Source organism: Colletes gigas, unplaced genomic scaffold (genome assembly GCF_013123115.1).
Source record: "Colletes gigas isolate AHSC1104 unplaced genomic scaffold, ASM1312311v1 Colletes_gigas_Sc00007, whole genome shotgun sequence".
Taxonomy (NCBI): Eukaryota; Metazoa; Arthropoda; class Insecta; order Hymenoptera; family Colletidae; genus Colletes; species Colletes gigas.
Window position 1 is genome coordinate 2,259,835 of NW_025106636.1, and position 20,816 is coordinate 2,280,650.

The 20,816-nt window shown below is 50.4% G+C and overlaps 1 protein-coding gene across 6 annotated transcripts in view; it reads left to right on the plus strand.

Moving 5' to 3' along the window:
• Nucleotides 1-20,816, plus strand: part of LOC122396356 (probable JmjC domain-containing histone demethylation protein 2C) — a 220,163-nt gene that overhangs the window by 119,784 nt on the left and 79,563 nt on the right. For all 6 annotated transcript variants that reach the window (XM_043394668.1, XM_043394671.1, XM_043394669.1 and 3 more), the window contains one exon: nt 5,289-7,395. In XM_043394668.1, the coding sequence (XP_043250603.1) occupies nt 5,289-7,395 (2,107 nt within the window). The remainder of the gene's footprint in view (nt 1-5,288; nt 7,396-20,816) is intronic.

Below are 20,816 nucleotides of genomic sequence, written 5' to 3' on the forward strand. Positions count from 1 at the left end.
ACCGCCGTCGCTTTCCGGGCTCCCTGGCAAGTTCAAGGTTTTGAACGAGTTAAGCTCGATGCCCTCTGTCTGCGATAATCCGAGGAGGCCTGCGAGGATCCCCAATCGCGCGTGTCCAGTTTTGAATCGAGTCGGCCCGGGACACGATTAATCCTCCTACAAATCCTATTTTTCGCGAGCTTGCTTCCGCGATTAAACCTCTAATCAGATTTCGAGGCTTCTTTTTTCACATAAATTTCACACGATCAGACTGTACGAACAAACGAAAATCCGTCGAGTCGTTGATTAAATTAATCAACGTAGACGACTGAGAAAACAGGGTAAAAATAAGTTAAACACGAGCAGCAACCTCTTAGATACACTTCAGCTGGCGTCACTGGAATTAAAGTGGAACGTCTTGTACGAAGGGATCGGCGGGCGTCGCAGAAACGAATTGGGTCAATCCGAGTCGAGCGAGTTCGATTTCTTTCGCCTGCCTCTTAAATGGTTTGTGCCCGTTCGTTCGAATCGTTCGTGCAGGTGCGGACGTATTTCCCCGAGCGCCCCGAGCCGTAAAAGTGCGCGTTAAAAACCGAACGCTTTGCCAACAGATAACAGTTTTACGATCTAATTAAATAGTTTACTAGCACTTTGTACGTATCAACGTCGGCAAAGGTTAACGTTCTCGATGTTTCTTGCAATCAAATTTCACATAGAAAAGAAAAGTTTGCGTTGGCAATCTCGAAATACTTGGTGCAACGAAATAGAAACGAGACGGTTGAGAGTCGCTGAACGAGTTCTTCGACGTCGCGCATCTCGCTCCGCGACACATTTTTCCCGTTCGCTGGATACCCATGTCAGCGTCGGGGCTGAGAAGTTACGAGAGCGCCGAGAGGTCCCTAAAAAAAGGCAAAAAGTAGGAACCGATTCCGTATGGCCAACACATGACGAATTCCAACGACTTCGACAGAGAACACGCCGTGTCTCGTTCTTTTTTGCTCTCTTTCGCGTCGCTTTTGTTTCCCCGGGTCGAAGCAAAAAACCGGGACGACCCGCCGACGAAAATACTCGCTACGCGTCACGCTACGTTAAACGTCGCGAGCTTCCAAAGATAAAAGTAGGAAGGTGGATAACGACCACGTCGGCATCGACGTGGAAACACACGGGAACCTTTAATTATGTCATCGCCGTTCGACGCGTTTGGAAACTTTCCTTCTTACGGTCGGCTTATCTGCATCGGAACAACGTAACCTGTGTTACTCAATTCGAGGCGGTTAGCTAACGTCAACCGTGAACGATATTGCTTCTCGTTACAACGGAATTCGTGACTTTGCCGAACGATGCTATAGAAATATCGAACGTTGTTAGGCAAGCGCGAAAACCGAACAACTTTCTGTCTAGTTGAAAACTTGTTTGGACTTTGTACGAAGATGCATCCGTTATTTGGCTTCCGTGCGCGGATAGGCGGTTAAAAAAGTGTATTAAAAATGATATTGCATCGTTTGGCGGAAAGGAAGCAAATCAAGTTCGGGAGGTCGGAATATATAACTGTTTAAACGGAGAGAAAGTCCAGGAGAGTTGGCTGGCGACTGCGAGGTTAGACAGAGCTGCGCGGAAACGCAATGGGAGGGCGAGAGACAGGGAGGAAAGTGCAGGGGAAAGGAAGGAGAGACGAACGGAACGGACAGGTGGAGGAGGCAGAGAGACAGTATAGTTGGAGAGGAGGAGAGACAGGGGAAAGGGATTTATTACTCAGGATTTACTGTTATTACCCGTAGGGAGAGAGACTCGAGGGGGCAACGGCGTTGCATACGTGGGGTGCGTTTATCCGATGTGCAGAGCTCGGGCTTGGGCACGGGCGCTCGATCGGGCCACGGGCGCTCGCTCTATGTATCCAGAATACATGGACGCATGTAACGCGAGGACGGCCGCGTTCGCAAACTCTCGACACCCCGTGTTTCCTAGCGACTGCGGTTTGTCCTCCTGTCCTGCCTCGGTCCGCATGCATTACGCTCTGCGTAATTGAACAGCGCCAACGTGCTTTGCTTTACATTTTAATTCGCCTCGCCATTATTCCTGGGACGCCAGCAAAAGCGCCGACAAAAGGGAGAAACAAAGTCCAGACGATTATTGTTCGGAACGAGGAGATAAAAAAGGAGGAAGAAGAGGACTCGGTTGTTCCTATTCCTTTCGCATGCGAGTCGAGGGTATTGTTCGGGAATAAAATTTCATTGCATTCCGAAGGAAACGAACCCATTGAGAACAACGTTTCGCCGTAGCTAGTCGCTCGAGTCGGTCCCTTTTTTTCAAATTGATTCCGATTGATTTTTTATAGATAGCAGGTGATAGGTGATGTTTGCACGGTGTTATCGTATTTTTGTCATTTTTGCGGGTTAGCGTCGTAATTGACGATTGGTGTCGTGAAGCGAACGCTTTCGTGAGATGGATTTCTGCTGCGAAGAACGAAATCGCGGAAACGAATTTTCTGAACAAAGTACGTGGATTCCGGAGCGGGGCGTGCGTCGGAATATTGAAAGGGGCAGGATTACGGAGCTCTGGAATTTCGAGGTTCAACAAAAACGCGGTACAGACGGCGTATGAATTTTCATTTCGACGAAATTTTTATTTGCGTTTCGGGATTGCCGGACGTTCCGTCGCTGACGCGGATCGTCGTCTCGCCGTGGAACGTTTACAGTTAAAGGCGGGGCTATGTATCATCGCGGCGGATTTCATTTTCAACATTTGACGGACGATTAAACGGGTAAAGTATGTATCGGCGGGTATTCGATACTCTGTCGCAGCTGTTGAACACGAAACGAATCGATGAACGGCAAACTTCGCCTGTCCTACAAAAGGGGGAAATCGCTAATAACGGACGCCGATTTCGATAAAAGATTTCGATAAAATTGACACCATGAACGCCCGATATGAAATAACGTTTCTGAATTTAATGTAAAATTTTCAAAGTGACAAGATTACTATGATCTCTTTTCCGTAACCCCGTTCGCGAGTCCTGAAATTCAGTGTCCTTTCTCTTGTAGCAGTTTCACCCTTTCGAAAGGCTAGAGTTCAGAAAAACAACTATATATATGCGGTCTTTGTCATAGCGGACAAAGCAACCCTTCCCCGCGCTAGGATGGATATCGACTCGTCCTGACCCAGGTCTCGCAGGGATGAAATTAAAGCCGACTGGCCGAGTCTGGCGGACATTTAAACGCTTTGTCAAAATCTGTACGTCGCGCACAGGTAGTCCTTGGTAGTCCTGTCTCGTTGACAATGCGCCCATCCTCTCGCATCGATTATTCCGTTGGCTCCCCTGCCTCGAACCTCGTCAATTCGCTTTGTCGCTAACGTTACATTCGCTTCTTGCGCTTCTCGCAAAGGCACATCGCTCACAGACTCCGATTTCTATCAAACTTTCCGCAAACGTTCGTTTGTGTTTAACGTAAAAACTGTGTCGTATTTTAAAGAAGAAATCGTTCCTTGTATCGTAAATGTATTCTTACGAAGTTCGGAGAAAAATTGTGTTTCGGTTAACCGAGCGATTCACGGGGAAGATGGCGCGAGTCGAAGAGCGACAGTCGTTGAATGAAACGGGCCTCGAAGACAACAAGGAGAGGGAAAGGGTAGATCAGAAAATCCTCGAGAGCCGTTCTCGCGTCTCGTGTTGCGCGCTTATTTTAGAACCGGTCTATTTTTGCCAGAGCACCCTGCCACGGTGCGAGGATCTCCCGCGCGTTTGTTGATAAACTTATTTCCAACGGAACGGAGGAGATTTTCGTGCGAAAGCGGGGGAAAATGGCGATCGCACGAGGGCGAAGACTGCGAGAACGACACCAGAACCCCGAGTGTAAAAATAAAAGCGTTGGCCGGTCGCCAGAGACCTCCTTCCCGGTCTTCTTATTCCTCTTCCGAGACTCGCAGGCCCCATGCCAAGCAGCTCGTCGACTGCCTAATTTACCCGTAAAACGACGATCGTCGCCGATCATGGCGCTTCGATAAACCCTACGAGCCAAAGAACGCCCGATTTTGGCCAACTCTATCGAACGAGATTAACCAAACTCCTAGTATTTCGCCAGTCTCGAACCAATTCTCTCTTCTCGGAATAGCAAACATTTTCCTCGATGCTGCCTTCCAATACCACCGTTTAGCCTACTTCCTACTAAAGTACACGGGTCTGTGTTTGTGGCTAACTAAACAGAAATTGCTTCGCAGAAAGGGGGCATTTAAAACGGGTCACCCGGATAACTAGTTTATTTTTAAAGACAGGGAAGTACGTTCGGGGCAGAAGTTGTTTCATTTTATAGAGTGCACGGTGTGGTGTCAAGTTTTTCTGTTTAAAAGTTTGAGCGTCAAGAGAATTTCAAGGTAATTGATTTCCGTTTGGAGAGAGTATGCGGAGAGAGTTTGCGTCTGTCTCTCTTCGACGACGAGCTCGATCCCAGCGATGCCTCTTTATAAATTGTATCCGACTACTACCGCGTTCTCCTACGAGCTAACCGAAGACCCTTGAACTCTCGGGGGTGGCAGGAGCGTGGCCTGAACACCAATTCCTCGAATGCAACGATCGTTCCCTACCGAATATTGGAACTGGCGAGTCTCCGATCGGGGTCAAGGAGACGAAAGCAACGTCGGCGCACTGCGCATCTCGAAGGTCGATTTCGCGAGATTAGTTGCATATCGTCGGATGATTCCAACGATTGCTTCGATCCGTGCCGACGACGGTTGCTTCGATCGATGGTTCGTAACGTTCGAACGAACCAATATGTTCGCGATTCGTTTTGCGAGGAAAAGATACGGGCGCTTCTTGCCTTTGCTTATCGCCGGCAGATCGTAACCATCGAACGGACGAATCGCGTCGTTAAGAAGTCCAGGGTAATTTCCGTACACGCACGGATATTAAGGCCAGGTGGAATTCCCATTGCAACAGGGACGCGCAATGTGTTACCCGCATAGTTTCGCAGTTATACGTGACAGAAGGTGGCCACCTTTTCGAAAGATCGTCGAATTACGCGACGCATCGAGCGCGTGTATCGAAGAGATTAGCGATTCTCCTGTGTAATTGGTGCGCGTGACAAACGGTCGGTACGGCGACCAGCTACGCCGAATCGATCGACCTTAATCGACAAGGTTGAACAAGGCTACACCGATAAGCTTCCAGTTGCCGCGTAGAGTATCGGTCACGAGTGCGTCTAGGTTGCGATCGATAACCGCTATAATATAAGCCGGACGACATAATTCGATGCTGATCGTTCGAGGTGGTAGTTAGTTGGTAACTTTGCTAACACGACTTTAAACTCTTGTTGCAGAAAAGAACACAGCGCGCAACAGTCGGCGAAGACCCGTGAACGAGGCTGCCAGTCGCGAGAGGTTAGAAAAGGACGCTGAGACCGGTCTGTCGACGCGACAAGAAGATCGGGAAAACAAGGGTCCGCCATCGGGCAGACCGAGCAATCGAATACCGCGAACGGTATTGGAAGAGGCGAACAGCGCGTCCAGTAGCGCCTCGAAGCTACGGAAACGCGGCTCCGCGGTAAAAAGCCCGGTAGAGAGTCAGTCGCAGAGACCGGTGCGACGGAGACCGAGGCCAGCGGCCGTCCAAGAAGCGAAAACAGAATCGGTGGAGCTCGATCGGCCGGCGAGCATCAAGTCTTGCGAGAAGGAGGAACGTCTTGGAGGCGGCAGATCGGAAGAAGACGACAGGGCCGCGCAAGAGGACGAGGAGGAGCCTTGCGATCCGTTGACCAAAAGGCTGAGGGCATGTCCGGTCGGCCGGAAGCTTAGATCCGAGCGTAAAGGGAAAGGTAGCGAAGAAACCGCGTCCGATCGGGAGGAAACAGAAATCGAAGAAAGGAAAGAAGAAGAAGACGAGGACGGGGACGAGAGGAAAGCCGACAAGCTCGAAGAGAACGAGGAAAGTCAATCGAGAGAACGGGACAGAGAACCGGAGCCGCCTCCACCTCCGGACAAAGTAGACCCTGGAGGCGACTCGAGTCCATCGAGGACCAAACTAGACCCGGAAAGGGAGGTACGAACGGCAGGGCGGGATAAGAGCAAGGAACAGGTGTACCCGAATGGCTCGCTGCTCGACTCGTCGTCGGTCGGTGAGAAAGCGAGCGTCCTCCTCGATGCCGACGCCGCGCTGCTGTTGAAGCCCGCGATCGAGTCGAAGGCAAAGGGCATCGAGGAGGAAGAGGAAGAGGAAGAGGAAGAGGAAGAGGAGGCGGAGGCGGAGGCGGAGGCGGAGGATCAAGACGAAGAGGAAGAAGAGGACCGGGGCTCGCGAAGGACCGAACCGACCACCGAGCTAGGCACGGAGGATAGCGTGGGTAGCGTGAACGGCGCGAGGGCGGCGAGCGTCGAATCGGTCGTCGAGCTGCTGGAGTCGAGCAGTCAGGACTCAGGCTCCGTGCTGGAGAGGCTGAGTCCGCTAAGTAGCAGCGGCGGCGGCGGCTCTGGCAGGCAGAACCTGCTCCTGGAGCAGCAGCGGGAGCAGGACCGAAACCGGCACAACGAGAGTCCTGTCATCCTAGCCGAAAGATTGAACAAGCCGCCACCGCCGAGCGCTGGTCACCACCATCACCATCATCATCAGTTTCAGCAATACCATCAGCACCGGCATCAACAGTCGTTGCAGCAGAATCACCATCAACAACAGCAGCAGCAGCAGCAACGGTACGCTGCTAGCAGTCCGGTGATACACCATCACCATCAACAGCAACATCAGCAGCAGCAGCAGCAGCAGCAGCAGCAACAGCTTCACCAGCATAGGGTGGTAAACAGTCCGCACCAGCAGCATCATCAACTTCACCATCAATTGGCCCCGACTAGCCTCCACGAGGTGCAACAGCAGTCTCACGCACCGAGGGGCGGCGATGAGGCCGGCCTCATGGAAGTGGAGGCGGGGGCCGGTATACCTGGAAGCGGTGTCCTCGCCGGTGTGCCAGCAGCGGTCGGTATCCGAGCGGTCGGAGCCGCGGCTGGCAGCGCCGTCGCTACCGGTGCCTACGGCGACAGCGGCTCCGACAGTGGGGTAAGCTCCCTGAGGAGTGCCGGTTCTGGCGACGAAAGGAGCGGCAGCAGAAGTTCCGCGCTCAGCGTCGACGAGACGACCACGTCCTCGGCACCGACGGCCGCCGCGACGCCGGCCAGGGTCTGGCACGTGCAGAGCGTCCAGCACACGTCCTTACTGATGGCGCATCCCCAGGCACCGCCGCCCAACACCGGACCCAGTTCCGCAGCCGCCGCCGCGCCGGTTGGTTACCAGGGCTCTGCCCCACCTGGCCATCATCATCCTGCGGTCGCCTCCGAAATGCTATGGAGATCGCCCAGGTACCCACCTCCGCTCTCACACGCTCTGCTCGGACCCGCGCAGCCCAATCAGGAGGAGCTCATCGAGAGGGAGAGAATGCTTCGGTGAGTGATGCCATATTCTTCTATCGCGATCTAACCTCGATAACAAACTATTAACGATAAAACCGAGAAGCAGACCAAATGTTTCTCGCGTTGTCCGACTTGGCTCCTGTGTTACTCGAGTCCTCGCACCTTGCGTGCACCTCGGACCGTCAGGAAACGGAATGCGAACGCCTCGAGGCAGCTGCGCGCAGTTTCTTGCGCGACTCGAGCCTTTCGAGTCCTTCTTTGTTTCTTCTCGCGTGACTGCCGACTGTAAGAAGGTGGACGACGAAAAAGTGGCCTGAAAAGAGGAGGAAGGGGGCAGGACGCGTTCGTGCGTGTACCTGCGTATGTTTCCGGGCGCCAGCTGCGAGTCGCTCCTAACTTCCGTCGGATTATTGCGATAGAGACGAGACGGGCTTTGCCTCGGTAATCGAACCATCGCGGCTCGGTCACCTCCCTGCCGAATCAATCAACCAACGAGCCCAATTTGCTTCTCCAGTTCCGTCGATATGTCGTTTAATATCGCGATAAGTAATTTCTTCGTTCAAATCGTACACAATTGGATTACATGCACTTTTTTGTCTTCCTTCAATATCCAATATCGATTTTTCCATTAAATCGGATTTACTGCGAGACAGAATCTAACACCCTATTCCGAGCTCGGGCACTTTATCGAAAGGAGTAACTTGATTCGTCGCTCGTTCCCACGACTGAAATAGACGTAGGCGGAGGAGAGGAATTCCTGGCCGACAGATTCGGAGACACTTTCGGTGGACTTTGCGGAATGGCAGCCGGCGAGCTCGTTTCATGGTTACCGCCAATGCCGTGAATTTAAACAAAGAATTCGAACATCCTAAAATACCTTACGGTGAAGTAACTTTACGATGTCGGGCAGTTTATTTTGACGCTGAACGCCGGCTCGTGATTCATCGTCTCCTCTGCAAAAAGACGAAAGAATATGGCTGGAAGGCAACTCGCTCGCTCTCCGTGCACCATCGCGATTACGCGTTTTCTCTGTGACATTGGTATTGAACAGTCCTCTCTCCGCAAGTTTGTTTGCCCGCGGCGGCCCCAGCGAAAATAAACCGGCCCCGCGCTGGTCATGGGCCGTTTTCGTCTCGTTTATTTATCCCTGCAAAAATGCCGAATATTCCACGAACCGGTCGAGGAGACGAGCTCTTTCGATACCCGGTGCACCGGTATCGAAACCGATCAAGTTTCTATTTAAATTTATTTTGTAATTTTTTGACGTTAAAATGATCCACTTGTACGATCTTTCCACAAATTGTTATCGGTTTGACCCAGCGTGCGCCGACGAGTAAATTCGTTTCATCAGGAAAACCGTACCGTCCGTCCTACGCGCTGCTCCTTTTCGCCGCCTATCATTGACTTAACGACGAACATCAGCGGGTAAATTGCGACGTGGTCGGTCGTAGGTTCTGACAATTTCAGGCTATCACAGCCACGCGTGCGTTTCAGTGCTCGTGTCCGAATCGTTCGAATCTCGTTTCGATAGATGGTCGGGGAATCTGCAGGAATTTTTTATAGCTCGTGTACAATTAGAGGGGCAAATGGTAAGTTGAGTCATCGTGTTTGGCTCAAACAGAGAAGTTTAGTCCAACCTTCCAACAGTGTTTCGCCAACTTTCACGAAATTCTCTGCCCTGGTAAATCAGTTCCCATGCTATCGTTGGTAGGGAACGTTAATTCAGTCCCTTATACCGGAATAATTTTTCCAGCGAAATCGCCGAAACATGTATCCAGGATTGATCGCCCGCGCGGAACACGAATCACGGATCACGGCCGATTGCAATTCCCGTATTTTCCAATGTCACGCGAAATCTTCATTAACCGGGCAACGTTCGTGTTGCCCGCTACGGAACGCACCGCTTCCAACCGGCTGCTTTCTTCGTGGTTTCGTCAGTTCTCGTGCATCGTAGATCACGCGCAGAGCCCGTGAAACCTCTGTACGTCGAGTCGATCGTTATCGCGGCTAGACGATCGATAAACCCGGTGCTTCGAGCGTGTTGAATCGACGCACGAAATATCCGAGATTCCTGGAAATACGTAATCGTGCTCGGCCACTCTGTTTCGTGCCTAAAATATATGTATATCGGTTAAAACATCAAAACAACTTCGTTGACAACTTGTTTCGTATCTTCCAAAGATGTAGAACGATTGGTCCAATTACGTCCATTGTGGACGTAAAAGGTCCGCGAGCCCCTTTCGAAGCGATTCGAGGCGCGAACGCAGCGTCGAGCCAAGCGTGTCCCGATCGAGCAAAGACCGCGGACGGAAGAGCCGCGTGATTTCGGGCTCTTTTCCTCGAAGGAACTCCACCTCACGGCGCCGCGCTGTTATTCTGCTCCAAATACGTCCAATTACGTGGCCTCTCCGTGTAACGAGCACGATTTAACGCTTATGCAAGCCTTCCCCTCCTCCCTCGTCGACCTTTCCGCGCGCAAAGTGTATGCGAGTGAGAGAGAGAGAGAGAGAGAGAGGAGTAATCGGCGACTGTGGCTACAGAAACTGGCATTTGGGCACAAGGTCAGGCTCAGGCTCAGGCGTCTTTTCTACCTCTCCTGGCTCCGTCGCCCCGTCTCGATCTTTTTCTTCTTCTCGTTCGCTGGAAGACCTCGTCCAAGACCGTTCGCTAACCGGTACGGAGGGAAAGGACGGACAGGAATGCTCGCCAGGAAGCTATAAAAATACAGAGCCGGCTGGCTCCGGAGAAAAAAGAAGGAAAAATCGATGCTCCCTCTGCTGCTAGAGAGCCTGCAGCCTCGTCAAGGACCGTATCTGCATAGAAATATGGTCTCGTCGTTGGTTGTTGGCAGTTTTTCCTAAAGCTCTCCTCTTTGGTCGTTAATGGTTCGTCGGTAATCTCGACAGAGTTTTATTCGCGATCGATCCACTTTTTCCGAAGCCTTTTCAGTCGCCAACGTCCGTCGCGTTCAGTTAGAATTGACGAGAGTGAGCAGGTAAACAACTAGAGTAGGTTGAGACAAGTGTTTCAGGGTCGTGTCCTGGTCTGTTAAACGACGTCGTCCGTTTTCCTTGTTTCGATTCCGAAGAGCAGTTCGCGACAAAGGGTTACATCGAGAGCAGAACGAGTCGTCGAAACGTTGTTGGACGGCGCGGCGGGGTCTCTTGGACGGTCGTAACGCCGCCGCCGCCGCCGCGTCCTTTTAACTCTTTGACATTTCGAACGAATCGATTGCGCAACCAATTGGCAACCGCCGTGCGGACTTTCTTCTTTCGTCGGTTCGGGTCGAGGTGCCATTGAACACCGCGGATGACCAATTTATCTCGAGGTCGACGCGTTATCGTCTCACGGGGGACGACGATCAGAGGCCGAGTGGGCGAGAACAGGCAACGATCGGCGCTCATTATGCGGTTCACGTGGCACACGTCCATCAGCGCGGACAGTTTACACACTCGTCACGCGCATGCGTGCAAAATCTGTCTCTTCGGTGGCTTCTCTCTCGCTCGACTCCTTTCTCTCGACTCGTAATTACTTATCGGTGCTCGCGGTCACTCCGCGCTCCGAATCCGGACTAACAGATTACTATGCAGAGATCGTAACTTGCCGGCGAATCGAATTACCTCTCTACCACCTACAGTCACGCGGATCCTCGTTATTCGCCAAGTCGATCACATCCATAAGTATACTATAGTTCGGAAGAAAGTTCGGGGCACCGAGATCGATAAAAATCTATGGTTTCAATTTCTACATGGGATTGAGTAAACACCTCGCGCATTCCTCCTTAATCAACGGCTCGAAACTTTCGATCGACTCCCAGCTACTTAAAATTTCGCTATTGCTCTCCCGGAAGAAGAACAATTAACTTTTTCACGGCGGTGAAAAAAAATTGTTTCTTTTAGGCGTTACTAATTATCTAATTTAAAGACGTTCTCGAGCGCCAGCGCTTGAAACGGTGCCAGCGGAACGTTCCAACGGAAAAGATCTCGAGACTTGTCTCGTCGGCTTAACGCGGAGAGGGAACGAGGAAATTCAGCGTGCAACCGATTCCGAAGGTTCGTTCGGCTCCATTGAGCTCTCCCGCGTCGGCAGAAAAATCAGCGTTGCGTCAACGACTTCCTGTTTCCTCCTACGTGAGGCTCTATTCGGGTCACTGACTTAACGAGTGGAATCCAGCCCCGAGACTGTGTATTCTCAGCTCGAAATCGCGTACACAAATAGCCGGGTGTATAATAATGCACGAAATATAGCTCATCCGCTATTACAGAAGCGACGTTCCAGCAACAACACGATGAATCGGATATAAATATTTGATTCCGAAGCGCCCCCTCGTCTCGGATGCTTCGAACCGCCTAACGCCGCCGCCATCAACGATTCTCGACGCGTCTTTCGTCTCTTCCTCGATCTTTGCGAATAAATTTATTTACTAATCGGCGACGATAAATCAAGAACCGAGGCTGGACGCAATAAAAGGAAAATTCAGTTTTCACCTATACGGAGAAAAAGTCGAATATCCATTCCAGGAATCGACCTTTGTTTTCTATCGTATGACAGTTGTCTCGAACGTCTTCTTTAGTGGCGATTATTATGCGTGTTTTTTTTTGGCCTGAAAATAGGGGGAAAAACCTAGAATTCTTAAGCACGTGCGAACCACGATGGGGAAACGTGTCTAGACATGCATAAAAGTAGGTAGAAGACACTTTGAACACATGCTATCCCGAAGTAAGACCTCGTTTGTGTAACCCAAGAACTTGGGCTACGTTTACCAACGTTTTCTTGCTTATTTTAGGTAATTCTAGAAGCTGGGACAAGCTGTAGCTGTTTCGTAAACGAAAATACAACAAATTTACACAGGAAAACGTTGAATCCTCCATTTATCATCGTTCCGCGTTCAAGAGTGTTAAGACTTGATCGTTGAAAACCGCATTACTTTACGAAATATGTCAAACTTTCTCGTTATCGGTCAAATTTGTTATGATACGTTTCAAACTGATTCGGTATAATTCATCAATTTCGGAACACCCTGCATGAACATACTCGGTTCAGTTTTAACTGTACGCGACAGACAATTTTTCGAATAGAAACTCGGTACATCTCACCAGCCATAATACTATTTTGATACATACCTTTCGGAGATCGTTTATAGATAGATCGGACGTTCGTATTTATTAAGACTCGTTAACTTTCACGCGCCATGTACACGCTTTAGGAGAAATCCAATTTGCCAACGTCTAAATTACAACAGCAAGCATAGGTCTCGAGATCCAATTAATCGTGTTGTTTCTTCCAGTAATTAACGTGCAAATAGTTTCAATTTCTTATTCGGTCCTGTGGAAACTTACGAGGTATCGCACTTCGATATTAGTGTTTGAAAATGGCGGGGCAAACCGAAACCTGGAAATTCCTCGTGCTAGGAGAAATCGTGAAGTCCTTTACCATTTTGCAATCCGAGGCTTTAAAGTTTTTACGCGTGAGAACTTCATGGACGCGAGTTTCTCGTCTGTGAGTACTTACGTGCGTGTGCCGCTGCGCGACCAGCTGACTAGGATATAAATAGTGGCTGCCGAGAATTACATCTGTAAACTTTAATTGCTTATATCTCGAGAACGAAACCTCCGATCGTAAACCGGCAAAGGACTTTCCGATTATTTTCACACGTGGAATTTGTACCTCGTGGTTTGTCCCGTCGTTTTGAATCACTCTGTTTACACGAAATATTCCGATGTGGATCATCGAACTGGGGTTAACTTCTTGAGTTTTTAAACAGTTAATTCGATTCAGATTTCATCGGACGATTGCTGGGCGAGTATGAAAGCGTGTGTGCGAATAAATCTGATAAAATACGATTCATTCGTTGTCCCAGGCGAACAGCTTTATATTCGAGCGCAACGTTGAGCCGATTCCGGCGTACTCATTTTTGAAAAAGTCGTCGAGTAGATATCCTCGAGTTTCGAAGGGAGCGCGAAGCGTTCGTTTCTAATTCGAGAGACCATTAGAAAGACGAGCGCACCTTCCAACCCTTTCTTCTTTCGGAGAGAGGCTTTTCACGAACGGAAGAACGTGAAACGGAGATTTGCGTGGCCGAGAGCCATAAAACGCGTCACGCACACGCGTGCGTGCCGAGTGGCTGAACCAGTGGGCCCATTAGCGTGGATCATAAAGGTCCTCAACCTAGTGAGTCACTGCGGGTTAATAATTACTAGCGTGAGAGATCCAACCGAGTCTCTCTCTTCTATCCGAGTATTCGGAGCGATTCACGGCAATGGCGTAGCGAAACGAAGCCGCTACTTCAATTACGATGTTGAAAGAACGGTGTCGAGACGAGTCTAATTTTGCTTTCGTCGCTGCGATTTAGATGGTTTAAACGTTCGCCAGGGGCTCGCGTCGATGGAGCCGAGGTTCACGATTTACCGGGATTAACTCTTAAACAACGCCTTAACCGTAAATAACTAGAGTCAGTTAGTTTTACGAAATTTGCACGAATAGATTTCGGTCAGTTTGCCGGGCCCGAAAGGTCTCGATTTGCTTCTAAATCGCGTCATCTGGCGCACGATCGTTGTCGCAGGTTGCGTCGTTGGCGTCGAGGACGCGTCACGGCAGGTGCGCGTCGCGTGAAAACACCCGGCTGGCCAGCGTAGAGCTTGACGAATTATATTTAGAGCCCCAGCGTATCCCCTTTCTCTCCCACAACCATTAGAAACGCTGCACGAAGCAAGTGGCGCATCGCGAGTCCTCGTCGAATGATTTCTACCTAAACTCGTAAACGCGTCGAGTCGGTTCGTCGACGAGACTCTGCGAGTTTGACTTTGAGTCCTCGCGAACGGGAAATCCGAAACTCCTTGGCACGTCCCGAGCTGCTATTCCTAACCGCATCCATGCATCGCCACTCGAGAAGTCTCGAAACGCGTTGCTAGACCCTTTCGATCGATCGGTAATTTCGAAACTTTTCCACGCTCGTGAAAGTTCTCGCATTCTGAAATCTGACAAGGTGGGGGTCAGTGGCTACAGACGCTAATTTCAGTACAGAGTATTTGGCCACCCCTGAAATATTTTTTCCAAAACGATAAGGAAATTTTGTATAATTGGTGCGGCATGGTAGGCAGAATCGGGCAAACCTTATTCGGGATTAGATTCTTAATGTTGTTTTAATTTAAAGAGATGCGTCCTGCTTTTGCATCTGGCTTGTCGCGATTCCACTCATAGGACGTAATTTCATATTATTCACTACGTAAAAATAAACTGTATTAAATAGGCCAACCTAATAATTTCTGATAATGTATACGCGACGCGTTTAAGTTGGGTTTCTGGTGTAGCAGGAGACTCACCATTTTGAACCAGTTTACAACACGCCGATTTATTTTTACGCGAGTCCATCGCGACTGGTGATTGTTTCCCGTGGTGCGTTATTCTTCGACGAGGTGATCGAACCGAATGCGGGGCATCTGCTCGACATCTTTATGTTCTTCCTAAAGCATTCCAACGGTGTCGGTCGAAGGACGCCGCGTGTACCGCGTTTATCGTCGCTTTTATTGGCCGTTTTCCGCGGCCCCTGGATCCGCGCAACAAAGGCGAATAAATATTTATCAACGCGAAACACGTGGCTCGGAGCAGTATTTGCCGCGATGCGTGTCGCTCGTACGGGAAGCACATTTTCAAACTTTTCAACCGCGCGTTTCGGAGGATCTAGAGCTATTGTGCGACGGAAATGTAAATACGAATAAAATACCGCGGCCGTTGTTCCTCGAACACACACACACACACACACACACACACACGTACATTTCCGTGTTTCACCGCGCAAATCCGAAGCAAACGCAACCGGTAATACGTTTTTATAAACATTCGCTCAAAATCCAGGTGCACGTGAACGCAGCCCCGTGGCTCGACCATGATAAATTAATTTGAAAACAAACCATACGGCTGTGCCGATATAAGCGCCGCTGAATCTTTTGTTTTAAAATAACGCCGCGCGAATGCAATCGCGTCGGAAACAATACCGAATCCCTGACCGTTATTTTTGTTATTTTCCGCGCTATTGGATTCCATCGAAACGCAGTTCGAACGAAAGAACAGGTTTCTCGATACCTTGTTCCGTAATCGAGCGATCGTAGATCGGGATCGACTTACGCGAGTCACGCTTGGTCCGCTTTTAATCGCCTCCAGTCCCAGCTCTCCGCGCCCACCTTCTCGAACAGAAATAACGACGACGCGAGGATTTTTTACGAGGAAAGTAAAACGAAACGGGCCATAAAACCGCCTGGTCGCAATTCCATCTCTCTTCGGGTCCGTTCCGAAATCGCATAAACTTCGCAACAAACTTCCTCGTCGGGCTCGTCGTTCCTTTCCCGCCCGCGTTCCCCGAACCGAGTTAACGAAACGATCGTGCCCGGGGGACGGGAAACATTGTTCACCAGCGGCGAGCTTTGTCGAGGGAGCCTGAACTCGGTGGAATTTTTACAGCTTCGGCGTTGCTTCCTCTCAAAGGACGTTAAACCCCTCGCGATAGACAAACTATCGTTGACGGTCGAGAAGAATGGAAGAATGTCCGAGGAATACGCTAGGTTCAGCTTTAACCGATAGAAAAAGGCCCAGATTCGGGGATCAGCCTTCATACTACACGTTTTACTCGTACCTTGACCACTCTGTCGTTTCCTTTGTTCGTGTAAATTTGTGCCTGAAACTTTGGTGCTCCGTTTACCACGTTCCCCTCGGAGGACCCTGTCTCGGAGTATGCAATAAATAATCCATCTATCCGTCCACCAGCTGTCTCTCAGTCTTGGAATAAACTTTGAAACTGCTGCTGCCGAGATACACTGAATTTCACCGCGCGTCCTATATTCGTGCCCGTTTCCCCTGCAGGTACGTGCCGCGTTTACGAACGTCGGTCCGACCATAACCTCCTTTCAGACCTGGAATCATTGCGGCAAGATGATCGAACTTTTTCGCTAGAACGCCGCGGACCTAAACGCTGCCTCTAAAAATACACCGTAGCCTAGCATCGAGGTCGTCACGGACGAACGGGAGCGATCGAAGAGCCGTCACGGGGGAAAAACGCTGAGACCGAGTCGCGCGCGCGCCCGCAGAGAAAGACAACACGAGAGGGAAAGGAAGCCAGGGAATCGGTTACGCGATTTACATGGCTAAAGAATCGACGAACTGGAAACGTAAAATTAAATGGGAGATCTTAACCAAGGACATCGATTCTGTAATCGTTTGGTAGAAATAGAACGAGGGTAGAGATTGAGAAAATTCTTATCTAAATACTAGAATTCTTCGCAACGAGCAAATATAAATTGCATCGTTCCATGAAGGCAACTTGTAGTCGAGTAGCGGAATAAATGACAATCTGAGAAACGCGTTCTCGGCGATCGTATGGCTTGACTACCCCTTTAAGCATATTCGGGGAAGGCTGGTAAACGTCCATCGCACCGTACCGATCGATCGAGCGCTCGTGGCTGCCCGTTGCCCCGAAAGGGTAGAACGAAAAGCTCTCTGTTCGCGGGAGATTAGCCTGCCAATTACAGACACCGACGAGACAACGAGTAGAAATTACCGCGGATCGCGGTGGATCGTGACCGGGACGAAATCCAAATCGATTCGCGGCTAACCCGGTCGTGACGATGTTACTGAACCGCGCTACCGTGACCGGAAAAGGGACGGGGCGGGGCGGAAGTCCCGAACCGTGTCGGGGTCGAGGAGAAAAAAAAACGGTCGAGATAAAACAGGACGCCTGGACTCGGTTTCGAGACCGTTGGTGCCTGACGGCTGTTTACCTTTCGCGAATAAAAACAGAGGACAGAACTACTCTTTGGTTTTATCGAGAGCTTAAAAAATGTCCCGTTGTTCGCTGGGAACTCGCGACATCGTCGTGGGCTGATCCTATCGCGTCTTTGATTATTATTACACGAGCCAAGATCCATTAGCAGCGATGTAAAGAGAAGTAGAAAACTTGTTCCAACGATGTAAACGTAAAGACTTACGATCGATAGAATGCAAATCACCTACATAACGTCATTTTCCTGTTTTGTAATATATTCAAATTACATAGCCGAAACAAGGTACACGGTTGTATACCTCGGTAACCGTGACACGTGGCATTAAGTAAAAACATGGAAAGTGTCCTCGGTGGATCGTCGAGTTTACAAAGTTATAATATTTCGAAGCAACCGATACGGTTATTTAAAACCTTGAATGCAAAGTTCGAGTGAACCGTAGGTGTACGTTGTCGGGGCGCAAACAGACCTAGAGTCGTGAGAATCGAGTCGCGTAGGTACATGGCACGTCATTGGAATAGATATTTTTAATTTATAAGCAGCATCGCGTAAGACCTCGTGTAGGATATTTTTGTAAAAATAATTGTACTTCCGATCGTGCTCGGCAAACTGCAACGAAGAAGAGAAAGTAAAGGCAAGATCTTGCAGACCGACAGTCAGGGTACGCCAAAATAGTTTTCTTAGGAGAAACACGTTCGTCACGGCATTTTTGCCGATGTCAAGTGCGTAATGGAACGAATCGTTGCATCATTCCACCCTCGCGCAACTTGACGCGCCTCGACCGGCCAATAGTTTAGTTGGAAACGCTCGGTGACGCGGAATATCCTCGTTGATACAAATACCGGTCTCTCGAGTCTGCGAGGAAAGGCTGGGAGGGGGAGGTATCCGGCGTTAAACGTAACGCTAGAAACTGGAACAACCAGTTATTCGACTCGCGTCTCTGCGAACTTTCCTCCCTCCGTCTCTTTCTCGCTCGAATGCTAACCGCGTCGTGACTGGAACCCGATGAGTGGGTATTCTGGGTTACAGACGCGCGGCGCTCGCTCCGTAAAGTTCGCCGCTGTCGTCGTAAACTCTGTCTGTCGGCATAATTATTCGCGGAGCTGGGGCTTGTCGCGTAGCACGGCCGTTTCGCGTCGATTTCGAAGACGCGTTTCTGCCGCGACGGGTTCCAAGAAACGGCAAAGGTCTGCGTCCAACGGACCGTCCACTGTTATTTACCTCGTCAACGAGAACACCTTCCGGGCCTCTATCTTGCGCGCGTGTATACCAAGGGATTAATTGGTTAACCTGGAGCTTCCCAGAAAACAGGATGTTCTCGATGGGAAGCCTCCCGGTATCTCTGACCCGAATCTTCTCCGTTCGGACGATCTTCCTTTCTCCGTGGAACCAAGAGTCGAGGCTGCATAGGTCGAGCAATTTCGGTCGGACCTAAACTTTGATCGTTTCCGCAGACGGTCTTTTGCATTCAACGTAGGGGAAAAGAAATGCAGAATTCACACCAGCGCGTCCAAAACTGGCGGAAGTTCGCCGTGAAGCTGGCTCATCCGGCCATCCTCGCGACGATCCCTTCCCCTCGGTTTCAGGGAACCGCTCGAGACGCGCGTTCAGAATCCAGAATTCGTTCACACAAGCGTTGACGGGGGCAGGGCCCGATGCCTAGCACGTTCCAGTGGAATGCCTGCGCGAGCGCCGCTCTGCCCTCGCCGAGCAGAATACCAAGTGGCGTGTCCTGGGGTTCGGGTTCGAGGAGCCTGGCGTCTGTTTCGCGGTCCCTGGTGATGTTAAAGCGCGATAGGACGATCTCGAAAATTGATCGAGCAACACAGGCCACTTCGATGCACGCGTCGAACCAATTTTCCCTTGGACGTTTCCGTACGGAAGTCGTCCGTTCCCAAGTTTTTTCGGCCACTTGGAAGGTTTTCGAAGCACGTTGGTCTTCTGTTCTGGTCGGCGTTCGGTTCACACTCTCGACGATACCGTGAGTCATCGATGACCCAGGAGATCGTGGAACCTGCGTCTACTAGTTTTCCAAGAAGCATGTTCGAGCGCATCTACCGCAACGAATTACGGCCTCTGGATACGGTAATTGGCCCGTCGATACTATCTTTCTAGGGTAAATTAATCTCGAGTCGTAACGCCCAGGCCCGGGGGCCAATTAACATAACGGCGCTTTATCGTGCCACATCATCTTTCACTCGCGAGGAAACGATTTTACGCGGGAAAGTAGGACTCCCCGATGCTTTGGAACACGGTTTCGATTTCGATGGACGCGCACGGTGGCGGCAGGCCAGGTTAATGGCGTCCGAAAGTCTGAACGACGATCGGAACAGGTTCCGATTCGCCGGTCGTAACGCTCGATCGGTTGCGATTGGAAAAACGTTTTATATCTTCGTTTATTTTCTTACGCCTTTCGACGATCGATTTAGAGTCTAGAGAAGAACAACCGAGGAAATTCTCGGAAAACGTGCATAAACGTATTCTCCGATCTTTTAAATGCTCGACGCGATAATAAAAGTTCCGCGAACGGGTGATTTATCGGCGCGTTTCCCGATTAGCGGCACACGCCGATCGGTTCCCGGAAACAGAAACGGAACGGTAGATTTCCGGCGCGGAACGTCAGCAATTCGCAGCACGCTGTAAGATCGACGAACGCTGGCTGGACGAGAGTGAAGATCGGGCCGGAGGTCAGGCACGGTCCGCTTTCATCGCGCGGCACGAACCTTTGCGGTCTGGGGCCTCTTCCTTTTCTTCCCTTTCTCTCGCTCCGGGTCCCCTCTGCCTCCTTTTCTTTCTTGGCCGGCGGATACACAGTGTAGTTATGCGTTACACATACAGCCAGACTGCATAATACATAATGTCCGAACGTAGGTAGGCGCTACATGGTCAGGTAAATGGGACCCAAACCTGTCGAACCGGTTTTCCTTCCCCGTCTCCTCCTCCTCCTCCTCCTCCTCCTCCTCCTCCTCCTCCTCCTTCTCCTCCTCCGTCATCTTGTTCTGCCACGACAGACAGAACGTGCGGCGATCTTCCCTCCACTTTCCGCGCCGCCTCTTCTCGACGATAGACCATCGCCATCGGCATCGACCATCGTCGTCGACCCTCTGCCCACCTAGCCTAGCGATGGCCGCTCGATTCTCCTCGTCGCGAACTTGCAGTCTGGACTCTCGATGCGCTCCTTTCGCCAAATTTAACACTCGAGTTCCAAACTTTTACTTTTCTCACAATTTTCTTTTACCAACAACAGAACTCGTCGTCTCTGTGACTTTATCAAATTTGTTCGAATTTAGTAGAGATTTTAAGGGAAATCTATTTTTGATAGTTTCTAACTTTTGCATCATGTCCGCGGCAAGTAAAATCGGAAGACGAGAGGTTGGCAAGCTTTCCGGGTCGACTAGCGTGCACCTCCGTGGCAGCTTTTCGCAAATAGTATCTCTCGGCGGCCACGAAAAGAAAAGTGTGTCGTTACCTAATTAATTACCTAGCTCAACGTTTGTCCCACTTAGGCGCGCACGCTCACTGGTCGCGCGGCTCCCCGTCCTGTATTTGCCCGCGTCGTTTGCATCTACCGATGCCGAACGCGATAGGGGAACAGGTTATTACTTTTTTTTCAAGAACGCGAACCGCCTCGGGACATTCGTCGCGTGTTCCGAGAGATTCGAGACCTCTCGCGTCCATCTCTGC